The sequence below is a fragment of the Chinchilla lanigera genome, unplaced genomic scaffold (genome assembly GCF_000276665.1).
Source record: "Chinchilla lanigera isolate Chin_1 unplaced genomic scaffold, ChiLan1.0 scaffold00036, whole genome shotgun sequence".
NCBI lineage: Eukaryota > Metazoa > Chordata > Mammalia > Rodentia > Chinchillidae > Chinchilla > Chinchilla lanigera.
Window position 1 is genome coordinate 2710883 of NW_004955437.1, and position 13739 is coordinate 2724621.

General features: G+C 41.3%; 1 protein-coding gene across 1 annotated transcript in view; it reads right to left on the reverse strand.

The window, feature by feature from the left end:
* LOC102018326 (chromosome unknown open reading frame, human C6orf106) overlaps positions 1-13739 on the reverse strand; it is a gene marked incomplete at its 5' end in the record, with an annotated part of 72001 nt that overhangs the window by 12885 nt on the left and 45377 nt on the right. Inside the window, 1 exon segment of the mRNA XM_005389532.2 lies at positions 2181-2509. Within this exon segment, the coding sequence (XP_005389589.1) occupies positions 2181-2509 (329 nt within the window).

Consider the following 13739-nt stretch of genomic DNA (forward strand, 5'->3'; position numbering starts at 1 on the left):
CCCAAGTAAGGACCAGCTTGGGAAACTTAGCAAGACCTCATCTCAAAATCAAAATTTTATTTGGCATTATTATTATTATTATTATTATTATTATTATTTGGTACCAGGAATTGAACTCAGGACCTTGCACTTGCCAGGAAGGTTCTTGTGCTGCTGAGCTAAATCCCCGGCCCAATGAACATTTTAAAGAAGGGCCAGGACTTTCTCAGTGGCAGGTTGCTCGCCCAGCATGTGTAAGGTGCTGGGTTTAATCTCAAGCACTGGAACAACAAAAGCCATCAGTGCCCACAGTATAGCAGAATCTGCCCCCTCCACGCCAGTAACTTGTTTCTCAGTTGCCCGGGTAATAGTTCCTATTCCAGTTCCTGTTACTTTTGCTTCTTAGAAACAGCTGGTCACTGTGATGCGCATTGTAAGAACCAATCCCCAACTGACAAGCTATTCTGCCTCTGTACTTCCTGCTTGCTTATCTCATATAAGCCCTAGCCTAGACCATCAGAAATCAGGGCCTGATATTCTGGGAATGATCCCAATCAGTGCCTGTCAAGGTAAATAAATCTGCCTCCAAATCCTGGGTGTCATTTCAGGGTCTCTGTTTGCCACAGCAAAAGGACAAGACAACAACTACCAGGTTTATGACCTGGTAGATGAGCACAGTGCACTGGCCAGGAACAGCGACCCTCTTCCGAGAACGTAGCGACAGTGTGGCTGATGGCTCACAGACAAGTAAAGCAGCTTCCAGTCCAGAAAGCAGCTGAGCGACTGATTTTGCCTCAACTTTCATCTTCCCATTAAACTTAGCTGCCTTCTTTCTGCATTCTAACAAGACCTGCTCAGCTTAGGGCTGGCTCATTTATCACTCAGAACAGTCACATACTCTGGAGGGTTACATTTATAAGAGGAAAAACTGGAGAAACAGGAGCTTAGAAGAAAATCTTTTATTTATTAGAGCGTTAAGATGTGCAGCCTTTGCTCAATTTTGCTGCCTTGCCAATTTACCTCTTTTATATCCTGTACAACTAACGCAACTGCACAAAATCCTCTGTAATAACCATCCAACCAATCAATCCTTCACTCTCGTTAGTGCTGCTAAATGAGTCCCTCTCGTTACACCTTGTAGAGAGGACTCATCTCACCAGGTTTCTTAAGTTGTAACTTGATCCAGGTCATATACAAACTACCAATCACAAAAGCATCATTCTTACAACAGCTACCTGCCCATCAAACATCAAATAAGCAACTTTCTCTGAAAAATTGAGGGCTGCTGTCAGCGTGAAACGAAGACAGGCTAAGGGTTGATGTGCTCACACAGGCAGGCTGTTGGCTCCACTGCACAGCTCCATTCGTCAGAGAATGCACAGGGATGCTCACGAGACGGCACATCAGCCACCTGCAACTGCAAGCTCTCAGCATCAGGGCTTTAGTCCAGCAACCAAAACTTAACACGGAGCCACTGCAGTTCAGCAGGGATGCAAACACGAGAAAAATCTCACAACACTCAGCATTTAAAATCACTGTTAACAATTCTCATTGTTCTTTTTTGGTTTGTTTGTTTCTTCCAGTACTGGGAATCGAACTCACAACCTTGCGCTTGCCAGGCAGGCACTGTGCCACTGAGCTAAATCCCCAGTCCCCCAATTCTCATTATTCTTGTCAAAATATCACTTGAGCCATGTGGGTTGTGGGTGAGGAAGTGAACGGACCATAACAGACAAAAGGAGAGATGCAAACAGGGCAAATGAAGTAAAAGCCCAAGAACAGTATTTAGGATAGAATAAATGAGTTTTGTCTTTTTACTCAGGGGAGCCACCCACAAACAAAACAAAAAACCCAAAGTAGGAACAGATTCCAAATGTGTGTTGTTGGTAATCTAAGCTTTGTATACATTTACACTGGAAACATGGCTGGTGATATTTTGATACTTTTTTTTTAATGCTAAAGGTCTTTCAACACCCAAACCAGAGCAGAGACAGGAGTGCATTACAAATGTGGATAGTGTGACATCCACAGGGCATGGGGAGGGAAGAGGGCTTTTGTGTTGTTGCTGTTGGCGGGAGAGCTAAGCAGTCTTAAAGATTCGCCTCTGGGAGCGGCAGCAGGAGGTCTACTTTGCCATGAAGGGTAGCACAGATCCCAAGGCCCACCACCTACCCCTTCTCCTCTTCTCCGAGGGCACCTACCTTACTGTAAGTCACTACTGATAAGTTGTTTGCGTGACTGCTGGGGGACAGATTTACAGAGTTCTGTGAGAGTCTATCCTGATCTTGCTCAGTTTGGTCAGGAGCAGGAGCCCATGTGTTTTTGCTGATCGAGTCGAACCCGGAACCCCCAGGGTCTTTTAAGTTGTTTTCATCTGATTGTCGGTTCTTTTGGGGAGAGGCAAACGGGTTGAAGTTTCCTTCTACCTTGCGATGTGGCTGTGTGTTGAATTCCGTTTCAAAAGATGACAGCTGCTGTGTTACTCCTAAAAGTCCACCCACCTCCACACTGAGAATCACCCAGATGACATCTGAAACGAAAAGGGGACTCTCGTCAATGCAGGCACCCCGAGGCCGCGGCGGCCCCCACTGGCCCAATCACCAAACCCACAGGAAGAAAGCACCTACATGGTTTTTTAAAAGCTCACTGACAAAGATGCCCAGAGCGTTTTTATTGCATGTATGTCTGCATTTTTGGTAATGTCAACTGCAAATTCTGGTACAGATCTCTAGTGAAACTCTATTTGTGAAAAGCCTCCAGTTGATTCCAATGCACTGATGAATTTGGAGATCATCACTCCAAAGAACAATGACAGAAACCTAACAGCTACTATTCTCAGAATATCTCTGTGGATTCGGCTTTATTTTACATGTTTAACTCAGAAAATACAGAGAAAACCTAATTCTTAAGTCAAAAATGATTAACACTGTCAGAATTACAATTTATGAGTACCTCTCCCTCTTTTGAGAAGAATTTAGAGTATGTTGTTCAAACTCAGACCACTGAGAGTGAAAGAGGGAGCTATTAATAATTATGTCAAGAAACAAGTGAAAAACAGCACTAACCCAGACAAACTAAGACATATTATCGTTCTAGCTCTTTCTCAGTCTCTGTGATCAAAATACCCGCCAAATTCGGTACGCTTTGGACTTTCTAAGGTACTCTGATTCATCACCAACTTTGCCTTTTTGTTATAAAGAGAAACTCTACTTATCTACATTGAAACTACAAGTTTTTAAAAAAAGATTCACAAGACATGTGGTCACAATTCTGTTCCTGATTTCTTCAAATGCCAAAGCTAAGGGTTCAAACAGAAAAATAAAGCAGCACTTTTCTTTGAAGTTTAGCACCTTACTTCAGTGAACACTAGCATCTACGTATTCCTACTGAAGTTTTTCAAAAACTAAGCAAGAGAAGGACCCAAAAACTTTTTTTTTTGGTACTGGGAATCAAACTCAGGGCCTTGCGTTTGCCAGGCAGGCACTGTGCTACTGAGCTACATACGTCCCTGGCCCAAGAAGCTTCTAAATGAGTGAATTCTGGTAAAAAAAAAAAAACAAAAACAAAAACGTGAAGCCAGCCATGATGGTGCACCCCTATAATCCCAGCACTCAGGAGGCTGAGGCAGGAGAACTGCCATGAGTTTGAGGAAAGCCTGAACTACATAGTGAGACCCTGTCTCAAAAACAAAACAAAACAAAACAAAAAACCAACAAACCAACAAAACAAACAAATGTGAAAAACAATCTAGGCTGCTAGACAGCTGTTGAAAGGTTGATAGGAAAAGGTAAACACATTTACCATCAATTTTGCTGCCAGAAATACAGGTAAAATATAACTCTAGAACATACACACTAAAAAGGACAATGATGGAAATGGAGAAATGGCCTCTTAGGCTCTAGCCAGTGGGGAAGCAGTGACATCTGCTGTTCACTTTTGGAATTAGCAACTCTTCCTTCTAGGAAGCAGCAGCAAAAGCAGCAGCAGCACTAGATGACTCAGAGCAACAGTCATCCATTCCAGGCATATTTACCATTAAAGAAAACGTAAATGCTCATGCAAACCAGTACCATAAACATGTTCAAGCTCTTGATCTGACACTGTACATGGGGCAATGGCTTCCCTTATAAGTGCCAGGAAAGCGGGTCAGAGGACTTAAATTCAACACTCACAGCTGAAGTCCTAAACCAACAGGATGGGCCTTACAGAAATATCCAATGGCAGGCACACTGAGGAGTCATTCCTGCCTCTCATCCAGCCTTTTTTTTTTTTTGGTACCAGGAATCAAACTCAGGACCTTGGGCTTGCCAGGCAGGTGCTTGTGTTGCTGAGCTATATCCCGGCCCCCAGCTAGCTTTTGAGCCAAAGGCAGCATTCCATCACTCTGTTGTTCATTTTCTCAAAAGGATATGTCCTCTCTTACAGTACAGTTATTCCTACTTGACTTCCACCAGTCTGTTTTAAAAATCCTCTTCTAAGTATATGATAGTTCACTCTACTAAGCTATGGGTCAGATGCTTTCTTCTCTTAGCTCAGGAAACAAAATGCTGTGAAAATGGACCATCTCCTGAAAGCCCGATGTTATCAGGAAATGGGACCAATGCTATTTCTTCCCCTGGCTTTGAGACTGAACGCTTCTTATGTAACTCAGTCAATCTCAGCACATTTAAGCCACCTCTCCTGGCCTTGGTTGTTGCTCTGATTCTATACAGGAGCGGTGAAAGGAAGGTCATTTGAGAAGCCAGTTATTTGTAAATTTCCTTTTGTAGAAATATATAATAAATTACTAAAAGAGAACATAACCTTTTTATTCCTTAAGCTCAGAGCACCCAAGTACAGAGTAAAAGCAGTATGTATTACTTGGACCCCATGTCCATAATCTTAACAAATCATACTGATGTACAAAGGCATCTCAGATCATGGTAAGAATGCTTCATAATTTGCACATATCTAAAAGTTAACATCACAGGTAAAATCAGAGCATAATAAGCACACACATTACCAATTTGTATAGTAAAATAAAAACTGTTAAAAATCAATGTAACAGTCCCAACTGGTAAATCTGTTTTCAATTCTGAAAACTTCTGTATATGTATCCTGGGGTTGAACAAAGAAGGAAATGGATGCTAGATAGTGACAGCTAGGCGTCTCTTGGCAGAAGATAAACAAGAAAGGAACGCTTTCTAAAATTAAGGCCGTGGAGCTAAAAGCCTTGTTGGTGTATGCCTGTAATCCTAGCACTCTGGAGGCTGAGGCAGGAGGACCACTGCACGTTTGAATCCAGCCTGGGCTACAAAGTGAGCTCAAGGCCAGCCTGAACTACATAGCAAGACCCTGTCTCAAAAAAAAAAAAAAAAGAAAAATACAGATTCTTGGGCTGGGGATATACCTCAGTGGCACAATGTCTCCCTGGCAAGTGCGAGGTCGTTAAGTTTGATTTCCAGTACAAAAACAGAAAAAAAAAATTTTTAAAGGGGCTGGAAGCTAGGCATGGTGGCACACGCCTGCAATCCTAGAATTTGGCTGGCTGAGGCAGGAGGATCACTGCGAGTTCCAAGCCAGCCTGGGCTATAGTAAGATCCTGTCTCCAAGGGGTGAAGGGTGAGTGGGGGTGCAGGGTGAGGGGGCTGGAGATGCAGCTCTGTGCACAAGCACTGGGTTCAGTCTCTGGTGCTGCCAAAACACAAAACCCAAATTCCTTGCTTTCTTTTTGCGAAGAACTAAAACAGCTTTCATATAACTAAGAGTTCAAAGTGATACCTATATAAAGGAGGGAAACAAGCTAAATCTTCAACTCCTCTGACATTCATTAGTGTCACTGAAAGCACCAGGGCACCAACTGCTTAGTCTAAAAATGGGAAATTAAAGTGAAGACTTAAGCATTTTACTAGCCTTTTTGTAGACACAGAGATTCAAGGTAATAAGTCACTGCTGATGAAGGAACCCCTACCCCAGGCTAACGTGGAAGAAATAAATCATCACTTTGTATGAAATGCTTCTGGCAACAATCACCAGTGGATAAATCTACATAGCAAAAGGGTGGTTGATGGGGAAGCTGTTCATGCCTGAACCCTTTGACCTTAGCATTACCAGGAGCTAAAAAGCAAGTCCCCCTGCCGCCAAAACTTACTACAAAGCTGTAGTAAATAAGAACAGTCTGAGATTGGCAGGAAAAAAGACACAGGCCAAAGGAAAAGAATCTAGAACCTAAAACCATCCCTCATGTACACGGCCAGGTGATTCTGCTAAGTGTACAAGACCATGCAATGACAAAGGACAGTCTTTAAAAAATGGTGCTGGAAAGCTGGTCATGCTGGCACACGCCTGTGACCCCAGCACTCAGGAGGCTGAGGCAGGAGGATCGACGTGAGTTCAAGGCCAGCCTGACTGCGCAGTGAGTTCAAGGTCAGTCTGAACTAGATAGTGAGGCCTTGTCCACAAAACAAAACAAAACATAACAAAACATTGCTGGGAAAACTGGATAGCTACATATAAAAGAATGAAGTTGAAGCCCTACCTCATACAATTTACAAAAATTGAGGGGCTGGGGACTTAGCTCAGCGGCAAAAGCACCTGCCTGGCAAGTGCAAGGTCGTGAGTTCGGTTCCCGGTACCGGAGAAAAACCAAAAAAAAAAAAAAAAAAAATTTACAAAAATTGACTCAAATTAGATCGAAGACCTAAATTTAAGAGCTAATACTACAAAACGCTTAAGAAGAAAATAAAACCAAAAGCAAAGGACGGAGGAAAAGATTTATAACACTGGATTTGATGACGATTTTTTTTTTTTGATACAATACCAAAAAGAAACTTTAAAAATAAACTTAACATTAACATTTAGAATTTCTGTGCATCAAATGACATGAATAACAGTGAAGAGATGTCCCATAGAACGAAAAACAAAACCCTGTAAAACATGTACCTGATAAGGATTGATACCCATCTTTTTTTTTTTTTTTGGTACTGGGAATAGAACTCAGGACCTCACGCTTTGCAAGGCAGGCACTGCCACTGAGCTAAATCCCCGGTCCCAAGGATTGATATCTAGACTAGAAAAGAACCCCTACAACTCAACAACAACAAAATAACAACAAAATACCTGATTTTAAAATAAGCAAAGAACTTGAATAGGTATTTCTATAAAGCTACATAAACGGCTAATCACCTCATGAAAATATCCACATCACTACTCACTTCAGATAAACACAAACTCAAACCACAATGAAAAACTACTTCTCATCCAACAGGGTGGCTACTATCCAAAATCACAAATGCTGGTGAGAATGTGGAAAAATGAACTCTTATACACTGCTGATAGAAATATAAAATGGTGCAGTTACTATAGAAAATAGTAAGATTCTTCGAAAAATGTCTAGATATCTATCCAGAAAAACAGATAGCAGGGTCTCATGGAAGTGTCATAGCCAAAAGGTAGAAGCAACCCAACCGCTCACTGAAAGATGAATGGATAAAATGAAATGAAATATTTACACACAATGGAATACATTAAGCCTTAAAAAGAAATTATTCATACTGCTGTATGGATAAAATTTGAGGACACAGGGCACAAATCACACAAAAAGCAACAGCATTCCTGCACACTAATAACGGGCTTTCAGAGGAAGAAATCAGTAGACATTCTTCACAACAGCTTAAAACAAATTAAGTACCTAAGGATCAACCTCAGCGAAGAGGTGAAAGACCTTCTGCAATGAAAATTACAGAACACTGAAGAAATTAAGGGCACTAGAATATGGAAAAAGACCTCCCTTGTTCAGGGATCAGCTGAACTAATATTAATATATATATTTTTTTCAATTTTTATTAGTACACGTATGTAACACACCTTAATTCTTTTTTCACCCACTCCCCTCTGCAGTAAGCATTTTTAATGCAATTTTGAAGAGCAGTTCTATGTTCATAGTAAAATAAAGATGAAGGTACAGCTATTTCCTGTATACCCCCTCCTTTCACAAGCACACAACTCTCCTCCCTCCATGCACAACAGACCACACCACTGGAGTAGCACTTAGAACACTCCTACTACACTAAAATCTCTGTGCGCTGCCTATCCATCCTTTGTCTCCAACCCTGGCAATCACTAAGCTTCTTACTGTCTTCTGTTTTGTCTTTTTCAGAAAGTCATACAGTTCTAATCACACAGTTCACAGCATTTTCAGATTGGCTTCTTTCATTCAGTAATATATATTTAAGGTTCTTCCATGTCTCTTTTTGACTGTAGGGCTCATTTCTTTTTAGCACTAAGTAATAACCCACTGTCTGAGTGGACCATGGTTTATACTGAAGAACATACCGGTTGCATCAAGCAGTGACAATTTTAAATAAAGCTGATATAACCACCTATGTGGAGGTTTTTATGTGAAAGCAGGTTCTAACTCACTTAATAAATACAAAAGAGCACAACTGCTAGTCATAACACATAGTTTTGTGAAAAACTGCAAATCTACTTTATCTACTAGCATTCCCAGCAGTAGAGAATGAGACTTCCTGTTGGTCCACGTTCTCCACAGTGCTTGGATATTGGCCATTCTAAGAGATATGTGGTGATATATCCTTATTATACTTTCCTGATAACATATGAGAGTGAACACCTTTTCTATGCTTGACATTTGTGTATTTATCTTTTTCAGAGAGGTTTGTGTTTATGTTTTTGGTCAATTTTTAACCTAGGTTGTTCATCTTCTTACTGTTAAGTTTTAAGACTTTTAAATTTTGGCAAACAATCTTTTAATAGATACCATGCTTTGCAAGAACTCTAACCTTACCCCTAAAACCTGTAATCCCAGCTGTGTGGGAGGCTGAGGCAGGAGAATGGTAAGCTGAAGGCCAGCTTAGGTAACTTAGTGAGAACCTGTCTCAAAATAAAAATACAGGGGATTGGGGCTACAGCTAAGTGGCAGAATTCTTGCCTTGCATGCCTGTGACCCTGAGTTTGAGCCCCAGCACCACACACACACACAAAATTATTTATATAAATGTATATATGTAAATATAAATATATATAAATCTCTCTCCCTCTCCCTCTCTCTCTGGCTTAGAAGATGTAGCTCAATGGTAGAGTATTTGCCGACCACAAGTGAGAGAGTCCCTCGGTTCAATCTCTAGTATAGCGTATATGTGTATGTGTGTGCATGCGTGTGTGTTCTCCTGCAGGCAGGTCTTGAAGAACAGGATGCTCTGGAATTATTCTCTGCCCCTCTTCCCCACAAGTATTAGTGAGCTTTTCTCCAGCATTCACCCATGAGAACTAGGAGAGCTCCTGGAGGCGAAGCTCAAGGTGTGGCAGGCGAGTGATGCCGAGGGTTCCCCAGAGATTTTATCACTCAGGCTTGTCCACACCGAGGCTGCAGCACCTGTCAACTACAGCGTCGGTTTTGTTTCACCGGGTCCTGCTTCCTAAGGAGGCTCCTGTTTGTGGTTATCTCTGGTAAATTATGGTTCTCTGTATTTGCCCGGCAGTCCATCCAATTTCTACGCTACACTTTGCCCCATGACCTTATTTCTTTGATATATCTAAGAACTGTTAAGGCCAGGTGTGGTGGCGCACACCTGTAATCTCAGCACTTCGGAGGCTGAGGCAGTAGGACCATTCCAAGTTTGAGACCAGGCTTGGCTACAAAGTGATACCAAGGTGAGCCTGAACTGCATAGTGAGATCCTGTCTCAAAAAGAAAAAAAAAAGGGTTCATTTTTCAGTTTTTTAGCATTTTATTTGTTAGGATGGAGAGGTAATTTCCAACCTCTTTACCTGACAAACAGGAAACCAGAAGCTAAAAAGTATCTTTAAAGCAAAGGCATTATCAAATGCATAGTCTTAACCTCTCTTCCAGTACACACTGGCACTCTGTCATGTGGCACATTAATGCACACAAAGACTTGCAGAACACTTACTCCCTTCCAAATGGTGAAGGGCAAACTCCATATCCAGCAGCATCCTTAGGCCTTCAAGAGGCCAGTATCTGTGCCATAAGAACGCAACTGCTACTCACTTTTTATAGACACACCAGAAACTCAAACAAGCAGTTTTCAGGACTCATCCTTCCCCTCTCACAATTTAGTTTCAGTGAGATGCTGTTACTTCCATAGGAAGCTGAATGCAATGCATTTTTGTTTTATGACTGGGAATCTTTGACTTCTCTTTCAAGGTCCAGCCATGACTCCAAAGAACTAGATCATTGGATCTGTGAGAAAAGCCTTAAGGAAGCTAAGAAAGTCCTTATAAGACAAGGTAATGCCTGTGAGCCCAACTACTTGGGAAGTTTAGGAAGGAGGGTCACAAGTTTGAGGACATTCTGGGCAACTTAGAAAGACCTTGCCTCAAAATAAAATTTAAGGGCTAGGGGCTGGGGATTTAGCTCAGCGGCAAGGCGCCTGCCTAGCAAGCGCAAGGTAATGAGTTCAATTCCCGGCACCAGAAAAAAAAAAAAAAAAAAAAATTTAAGGGCTAGGAATGTCGTTCAGTTGTTAGAGTGGTTGTCTCGCATGAGTGACTCCCTGTGTTTAAGCCCCAGCACTGTCTGTCCATTGATCTGCCCATCCATACATCCATCCATCTATCCACCCAGTTAACACTTGAGGAGGGATTCCTGCACAAAGTATCATGACACAGTCAGATCTTTTAAAAACAGACGTAACACTTACGCAGTGTTTCTGTACTAAGCACTATTCTACAAGCTTTACATGCAGTAATTCCTCTAGTTTCCTCAGAACTATGAGGTGGGTACTAATTTCCCTTATTTATAGATGAAGGAATCTTACTTTATAGATGAGTCATTTAAAGGGAAAATAAGTAAAGGTCACTGAGCTATTATGGTGTTGAACTAGAAGTAAAATTCAAGGCTCATATTGTTTCTGTAGGGTGTTTCTTTAATGAAAAGAATACTTAGGAATTTAACTCTAGCCATAACAGGTGTGATGGTGCACCTGTAATCCCAGCACCCGGGAGGTGGAAGCAGGAGGATCAAAAGTTTGAACCTATCGCAGGCAACTTAGGAACTCTGTCTAAAAATAAAAAATAGAAAGTGGGCTGGGCTGCTTGGGAGGCTGAGGGAGGTGGAGTGCCACAAGTTCAAGGCCAGCCTAAGCCACATAGTAAGCTCAGGGCCAACCTGCACTACAGAACCAGCCCCTGTCTCAACCTCACGCCTCCAGAAAAAAAAAAAAAAAAAAAAAAGTGGGCTGGGAATACAGCTTAGTGCAGAGGCCTTCGGTTCAATCCTGAGTACTATAAAAATGGATTTTAAAAAGCCCAAGAAAGGGCCAGGGATATAGCTCAGTGGTCCGAGCGCCTGCCTTGCAAGTGTAAGATCCTGAGTTTGATTCCCAGTACCAAAAAAAGGATTAAAAAGCCCAAGAAAATGAACAAAATAAATTCAAAATAAGCAGAAGGAAAGAAATGATAAAAGAGCAGAAATCCATAAAACTGAAAACAAAATAGAGAAAAATCAAACAAACTAAAAGCTGGTTCTTTGAAAAGACCCATAACATTGAGAAATCTAAGCCAGGTATAGTGTTGCACACCTATAATCCTAGCTGAGAAGGCTGAGATAGGAGGATTACAAATTAAAGGCCAGCAATAGGCAATTCAGCAAGACACTGTTTCCGAAAATGGGCTGGGGATGTAGCTCAGTGGTAGGGCAGAATGCCCCTGGGTTCAAGTGCCAGTACCATACAAAAAATAAACGTGTGGGGGAGATATCTCTAGAGAAAGGAAAAGGGGGAGAGGGAGACACAAAATATCAAGAATGTAAGAGGGGATGTTGGAAGAGACCAAGTCTCTGAAATTACCCAGTCATCTAAGCTGAAACAGACTGCCTGCACAGACCTAGTTATGAAAATAAATTGAATTAGTAACTGAAAACCTAAAAAACTTCTAAGCCCAGATGGTTTACCCTCCAAACTCTTCAGAAGAAAAATATCACCAGTTCTATAAAATTTCTTACCAAAAAGAAAGAAATTGGTACAACATATTAACACTCATAGAGGTATACTGTCCAATAGGCCAGGCTATTAGCTACATGCAATGACTGAGTTCTTGAAATGCAGGTAGAGCCACAAGTTGAAATGATAGTACACTGGCTATACTGAATTAAACAGAATGTACTATTAAACACTTTTTAAAGTCTTCAACTATGCCTCAGATCAGAAGTTAAAACAGTTTCTTACTGGGTGTGGTAGCGCACACCTGTAATCCCAACACTTGCGAGGCTGAGGCAGGAGGATCATTCCAAGTTCAAGACCAGCTTGGGTTACAAAGTGAGATTAAGGCCAACCTGAACTATATATACCGAGACCACGTCTCAAAAAGACCAAAAACAAAAACAAAAACAAAAACAAGGCACTTTCTTAATCATTCCAGATTTCCAAATACAAAAGTATAAAAATAAAAAAAAAAGCTGGGTATGTTAGTACACACTTATAATCCCCGGACTCAGGAGGCTGAGGCAGGACGACGACCATTAGTACAAGACCAGCCTGGATTCCACAGTGAGATCACGGTCAGCCTGAGCTACATAGAAAAGCCCTGTCTCAAAATAAATAAATAAATAAAATTATTCTGAAGTGGTTAAGCTGAAGCTTAACCTGTTCTAGAACTTAATTGCTTTCAAGACCATATCAAAACAAAGTACAAATAAAACTCTTTATCTTTCCCTGCCATCTCTAGGTTGCACAGAAGCAGAGGCTGGCCTGTGTTCAAGACTTGGCTTCACCAGAAAACGCCACCATGGCTGACAATGGCAGTAGACACCAATGCTGCTTCACCAAGAGGCTGAGGGCCACCACCAACCATGGTGGCCTGGGATGTGGGATCTGAGAAGCTCCAAAGCCGTCTTTGTATACTGCATCCAACTGGGATGAGCTTATGTGTGTCAAGCTGGTGCTGAGCACATCAACGTTAAGTAAGGCTGACGACAACAAGAAACTAGGGGAGAGGGCTAGGCCTCCGTCCAAGCGACCAAAGGGGAAAACCCCGTAAAGTGGTTGTTTGCAGTTATGCAGAGGAAGGACTAAGGCAATCTCAGGCCAAGGATGTCATCAGAGTACTTTACGTGCAAAAAATGAACAAATTTTTAAAAAGGCTCAACAGTAACAACAAAAGGAGAATGAACTAATTTTGCTGCAATTCCAAGGGAAAACCCATTACAGTGTTTTGTGATAGTGTCAAACCATTATTACAGGAACAAAATGCAATTTGCTTTTCAATACGAAATTATTCTCTTCAAAAGAACTCCACCTTTAACTACAAGGATAATGGAAGGTTTCTAAAAATAATGTTTTGGTTATATTCTGAACAGTAACTAAGAATATAAACTGCATGAAAGACTAAGCTATTGGGTAATGAGCTTTAAAGTTCCTATATGTTGGTTTAGATACCAATCATCATTCTGTTAAAGAATAACCACACATCAGTTTTATTAAATGAAAGGTAATAACAATTGCTTCCTTATTTAGGAGAACATTTAGTATGATTTAGAGGTGGAGAACAAACTGGTGATTACTAAAAATCCCCATCACAAAACAATTCGGCAGTTTTTTAAGAATTTCTCATCTGGTTGGACACTGACACAGTAATCCCAGCACTGGGGAGGCTGAGGCAGGAGAATCACTGCAAGTTCAAGGCCAGCCTGAACTATACAGTGAGTTGAAAGCCAGCCTGAACTACATAGTGAGACCCTCTCTCAAAAATTTAAAAAAAAAAAAAAAAAAAAGTGCGGCTTCCGTTGGGCATAGTGGTGCACAC